Genomic DNA, 6,000 nt, shown 5'->3' with positions numbered 1-6,000 from the left:
TTTACTTCATTAATTTTCCCTGACACCCAAAAGTAGTCGTTACATTCTGAATGCTTACCAGAGCAGTAAAATGGTCCAATTCACACACTTATCAAGAGAACGTCCCTGGTCCTCCCTACTGCCTCTGATCTGACAGACTCACTAAACATAAATGCTTTGTTTGTAAATGATGTCTGAGTTTTGGAATGTGCCCCTAGCTGTCAAATAATGATATAAATTGTGCCGTCTGGTTTGCTTACTATAGAGGAATTTGATGCGTAGCATTTACCTTTACTCCAGTATGACGATTCAGTACTTTTTACACCTTAAGTACATTTAAAACCAGATACTTTTAGACTTATACTCAAGTTTTAATAAAAAATAATTACCTTTATTTAACCAGGCAAGTCAGTTAAGAACAAATTCCTATTTACAATGACGGCCTAGGAACAGTGGGTTAACTGCCTTGTTCAGGGGCAGAACGACAGATTTTTATCTTGTCAGCTCGGGGATTCGATCTCTCTCCAACGCTCTAACCGCTAGGCTACCTGCTGTAGTATTTTAGTGGGTTACTTTCACTTTTACTTGAGTCGTTTTCTTTTAAGGTATCTGTAACGGTTTTCTTCCTGGGAAGGAGAGGAGGACCAAAATGCAGCGTGGTTATTTATAAACATCTTTAATGAAAGATGAAAACGTGAACACTCTACAAAATCAGAAAACGTGGAAAAACCGAAACTGGTGCAAAACACAGAGACAGGAACAATCACCCACAAGATACCTAAAGAATATGGCTGCCTAAATATGGTTCCCAATCAGAGACAACAATAAACATCTGCCTCTGATTGAAAACCACTCCAGGCAACCATAGACTTACCTAGAACACTCAACTGAACACAACCCCATAGACTACAAAACCCCTAGACAAAACAAGACACATAAATCACCCATGTCACACCCTGGCCTAACCAACATAATAAAGAAAACACAGAATACTAAGGCCAGGGCGTGACAGTATCTTTACTTTTACTCAAGTATGACCATAGAATACTTTTTCAACCTCTGGCTGGCAGCACATCATCTCAGTACTGGTGCCCTGTGTATATAGCCAAGTTATCGTTACTCATTGTGGATTTAATCCTCTTGTTACTATATTTTCTTCTCTGCATTGTTGGGAAGGCCTGTAAGCTTTTCACTGTTAGCCTCCACCTGTTGTTTACCAAGCATGTGACAAATACTATTTGATTTGATTGATTTGATTTACTCTCGCCGAGGCATCTGTCCTGTCCCATGTGTATCCAATCCAGTGCCATTCAGATAGAACAAACTAGGAGGGGTGGACCCTAGAGGCCTGTTTCCCGGACTCAGATGAAGCCTATCGTCCCAGACTAAAAAGCACGCTCAATGGATCATCTTCATTGACATTGGCTTTATGACCAGAGATAGGCTTAATCTGTGTCCAGGAAACTGGCCCTGAAGGTCGTTAGTTAGTGAGAGTGATGTTACCCGGGAGGAGTGAGGAGTCACCTTCAGAGGTCAGTGGAGACAGTTGGTCAGTCAGTTGGTGACCTCACCGGATGGGGACAGTGTTATCTGTATAGGAGCTGTCCTGTGATCTGATGCCCTTGACTGCGTCCACTCTGGGGGATAAGGGTGGGACTGGGGCATTTTAAAAGTCACTGTGATGCTGCTGCCTTTACTGAACATGGTGTGAAGACAGATGTTTGGTCTCTCTCCAGACTGGGGGGTATAACTGAACATCGGATTAGTCTCTATCACTCCCTTCTACCTCTACCTCTCTACCTCTCTCTCTCTCTCTCTCTCTCTCTCCCCCCACTTTCTTTGTCTCTGTCCCTTTCTCTCCCCCCTTCCTCTCCCCCCTCTCTCTCTCTCTCTCTCTCTCCCTCCCTTTCCCCACTTCCTCCCTCTCTCTCGCTCTCTCTCTCCCCACTTTCTCCCTCCCTCCCTCCCTCCCTCCCTCCCTCCCTCCCTCCCTCCCTCCCTCCCTCCCTCCCTCCCTCCCTCCCTCCCTCCTGCAGTGTGAGGGCAGTTGGAGTGGAAGCTAATTTGATCCAATCAATACCCTCCGTCTGTGTCTCTTCCTGTGTCAATCAGGGTGCCCTTGTCTACTAGCTCTGAGAGGATCTGTTTAGTTACAATCACTGGCCGACTGGAAATCTATTTCACTTCACAAAATGCCACTTCTCTTCTATCACTTTTCACTTTGAAAAGGCTATCTGATTGATTAGATTGATCCGTGTTTGAAATCTAGATGTCAATGTATTGTGTTTTGTAACAGTTCAATTGTGTAAAATACATTGAATGTCCAATAAAGAAGGTTGAGGCTTTTCATGGCTTTGTTTAGAGGTACTATACTGTATATGCAAGGAAACGCGTACACACATACACACAAATGCAGACACACACACACCCAGAGATCCCCCCCACTCCCCACTCACACACACATTAAGCACAGTACCAGCTCAGTATTGTATCAGAGCTTTGAGAATCCTCCCCCTCCCCCCTCCCCCTAACAGAACAGCCAATGAGCTTGATTATTATTCATGAACCACAGTAGGTGTGGTGATGTGCAGCAAGCCTGACAGAGAGAGGGGTGTGTCTCTACAAGCCCAGCGTGTGTATGAATGTGTGCTCATAGTGACAGACAGAGAGAGCGAGAGAGAGAGAGAGAAAGAGAGAGGAGAGAGAGAGGGAGACGAGGGGGAATGAGAGAGAGTGTGTGTAAGAGAGAGAGAGAAATAAAGAGGAGAAAGAGGAGAGAGAGGAGCTGATTGCTTCTTCTATTGACAAATGCAACACACACACAACACACACACACACTCTGAGAGGACTCCCAACACAACACACACACACACACTCTGAGAGGACTCCCAACACAAGACACTTTGCTGGATCCTGGAGCTTGGAGCTTAGTATTGGTGTATCGGAGTGTGTGTGTACTGTGGTACCGCTGTGTGTGTGAGGGTGAGAGAAGAGTGTCTTTCTAAGGACACCCTGATGAAAAACGGAGCCGGGTTTTCAGGCAGAGCCCCCTGTGTGATCCTCCGCATATCTACCCTGGGGGACCCACCGCGCACTGCCGCCGCCTGTCATCTCCACGACAACTAGAATGGGCTGCAATTTGTGCTCTTTACAGAAACGGGAGGAACACTACAAGCTGCTGTATGAGATTTCACAGGTAAGAGAGACTTGACACTGTGCTAGATGTGAAATGTTTTTCACACTGGAAGATAGGAAGGGTTCCTATCTTTGCGATTTGGTGGGAACGTGTGAGGGTGTTTTCAGAAAGAGAAAGAGAGAGGAAGAGAAAGAGGATACTTTTAGATTAGAAGGCAAGCAAATGAGAGAGAAAATGAGACAATTTCTTCTAAGCAGGGAGACAGTTAGTCAGGCAGGCAGAATATGCAGTATTCTCTTCAAAGAGAAAGGGAGAGAGAAGAGATAAGGGAGAGAGAGAATAGAGAAGAGAGAGAGAAGAGAGAAGGGAGAGAGAGAAGGGAGAGAGAAGAGAGAAGGGAGAGAGAAGAGAGAAGAGAGAGAAGGGAGAGAGAGAAGAGAGACGGGAGAGAGAGAAGAGAGAAGGGAGCGAGAGAAGAGTGAAGGGAAAGAGAGAAGAGACACAGAAGGGACAGTTAGTTATTTCTCCTCAGCAGAAGATGTAAGGAACAAGTTCAGTAATTGTCCTCTGCTGGCTTCAGAGGGGTTCATGATGCTCTCACTGCTGCTCATCTTTCCCTGCGTGCTGTTTCCATGGGAGGATGGGATACTGAGTACATCAAAGCACAACATATGAAATATCGCTGCCTGTTTGTGGCAGTGTGGTTTCTCTTTCCTTTATAAAACCTTTATAATCAAACAGAGTCTCTTGTAGGCACCACTAATGAGTGTCGGAGCATTAAGAGTTGAGCCCTTTTCCTTTCACAACAACACAAAATGTCTAATGGCTTGTATTATTTTTACATCTGGTTTATTGTTTTAATGGGAAATGAGCAATTTAGTGAATGCATGATTCATTTCTTTGATTGTGCTTGAATGGAATGTCAAGAGTTTGGAACTACTGCTATGGTTCTATCGTCATTTGTTTACAAAATGGAGTTATTGACCCAGTCTTGTTCTGTTCAATGTTCTCTACCTATACCGTACATTAAATACCCCAACGCAGGCTGTGAAGTTCAAAATAATTCAATATAAAAATAACTGACTTCATTCAAACCAATGAAAGTTGGGACTGTAGAGTCAATTCTGTAAGAATTGTTATAACCTCATAGAACTGTATAGTTCCAAGCTCTCGATGGGTTGATAAAATAGGAACGGAAGGTACCACCTGGGTGTGAATGTTATTGTTGAGTAGCAGGTATCCAGTGTTTTTGTCCTCTAAGTTTGATACTGTCTGCCAGAGGAAGCATTTGACTCCACCCTCCTCGTTCAGTTTTCATGTCTGCTTGTGTCAGCAGAGACCCAGAACAGCACATGAGACAAAACCACTAATTGATAGAAAGAGTAACCTTGGGTTACCAGGTGTCCAAACCTATTCTTTCCCAGGGCCGGACTGCCCCAGTGTCATTCTACACATTTTGTCATGAGGCTAAGAGAAAATGTTGCAGTTTTAAAGCTACTTTTCTGCAATTCTACACTTTTTTTCTCCATGAGGCAGTGATTTAAAAAAGAAAAATAATTATAGCTCATCTCATGCTTTTGTTCACATTCTGCCATGAGGCTGAGAGAAAATGTTGTAGTTTTAAATCTAATTTCCTGCTATTCTATACACTTTGCGATGAGGCTGAGAGAAAATGTTGTAGTTTTGAATCTAATTTCCTGCTATTCTATACACTTTGCGATGAGGCTGAGAGAAAATGTTGTAGTTTTAAATCTAATGTCCTGCTATTCTACACACTTTGCGATGAGGCTGAGAGAAAATGTTGTAGTTTTAAAATGCAGGTAGCAGATAATGGACCTTAGTAGATATTTATGTAGTTGTTGCTGTACTGTACAGTCGTGGCCAAAAGTTTTGAGAATGACACAAATATTAATTTTCACAAAGTCTGCTGCCTCAGTTTGTATGATGGCAATTTGCACATACTCCAGATTGTTATGAAGAGTGATCAGATGAATTGAAATTATTTGCAAAGTCCCTCTTTGCCATGCAAATGAACTGAATCCACCAAAAACATTTCCAATGCATTTCAGCCCTGCCACAAAAGGCCCAGCTGACATCATGTCAGTGATTCTCTCATTAACACAGGTGTGAGTGTTGACGAGGACAAGGCTGGAGAATTTCCAGCCTTGTCAGCCCAATTTTTCAGACCTTAATCCCATTGAGAACTTGTGGTCAATCCTCAAGAGGCGGATGGACAAACAAAAACCCACAAATTCTGACAAACTCCAAGCATTGATTATGCAAGAATGTGCTGCCATCAGTCAGGATGTGGCCCAGAAGTTAATAGACAGCATGCCAGGGCAGATTGCAGAGGCCTTGAAAAAGAAGGGCCAACACTGCAAATATTGAGTCTTTGCATCAAATTAAGGTAATTGTCGATAAAAGCCTTTGACACTTATGAAATGCTTGTAGTTATACTTCAGTATTCCTATAATAACATCTGACGAAAATATCTAAAGACACTGAAGCAGCAAACTTTGCGAAAATTAATATTTGTGTCATTCTCAAACATTTTAGCCATGACTGTATATCAACTAATATACATGGGTTCTAACTTCAACAATTCTTTGTAAGTTTACAAATGTACAATTTATGCTCCCTGCATATAAAAAACACGAAGACTGCCGAAAAGCCCCGAACACAAGATGGCAATTTCTATAACTCGTACGGCTGTAGGCTACTGTACATGGTGGAGGAACATGGCTGTAGGCTACTGTACATGGTGGAGGAACATGGCTGTAGGTTACTGTACATGGGGGAGGAACATGGCTGTAGGCTACTGTACATGGTGGAGGAACATGGCTGTAGGCTACTGTACATGGTGGAGGAACATGGCTGTAGGCTAC

The 6,000-nt window shown here is 43.2% G+C and overlaps 1 protein-coding gene across 1 annotated transcript in view; it reads left to right on the top strand.

Annotated features, from left to right (window-relative positions):
* The first annotated feature begins 2,736 nt into the window (after window positions 1-2,736).
* Window positions 2,737-6,000, top strand: part of LOC118938840 (PDZ domain-containing RING finger protein 4-like) — an 81,539-nt gene continuing 78,275 nt past the window's right edge. Inside the window, exon 1 of the mRNA XM_036945235.1 lies at window positions 2,737-3,175. Coding sequence (XP_036801130.1) covers window positions 3,107-3,175 — 69 coding nt within the window. The 5' untranslated portion in view covers window positions 2,737-3,106. The remainder of the gene's footprint in view (window positions 3,176-6,000) is intronic.

This window comes from Oncorhynchus mykiss, chromosome 15, assembly GCF_013265735.2.
Source record: "Oncorhynchus mykiss isolate Arlee chromosome 15, USDA_OmykA_1.1, whole genome shotgun sequence".
Taxonomy (NCBI): Eukaryota; Metazoa; Chordata; class Actinopteri; order Salmoniformes; family Salmonidae; genus Oncorhynchus; species Oncorhynchus mykiss.
This window is presented reverse-complemented; position numbering and strand designations above follow the sequence as displayed.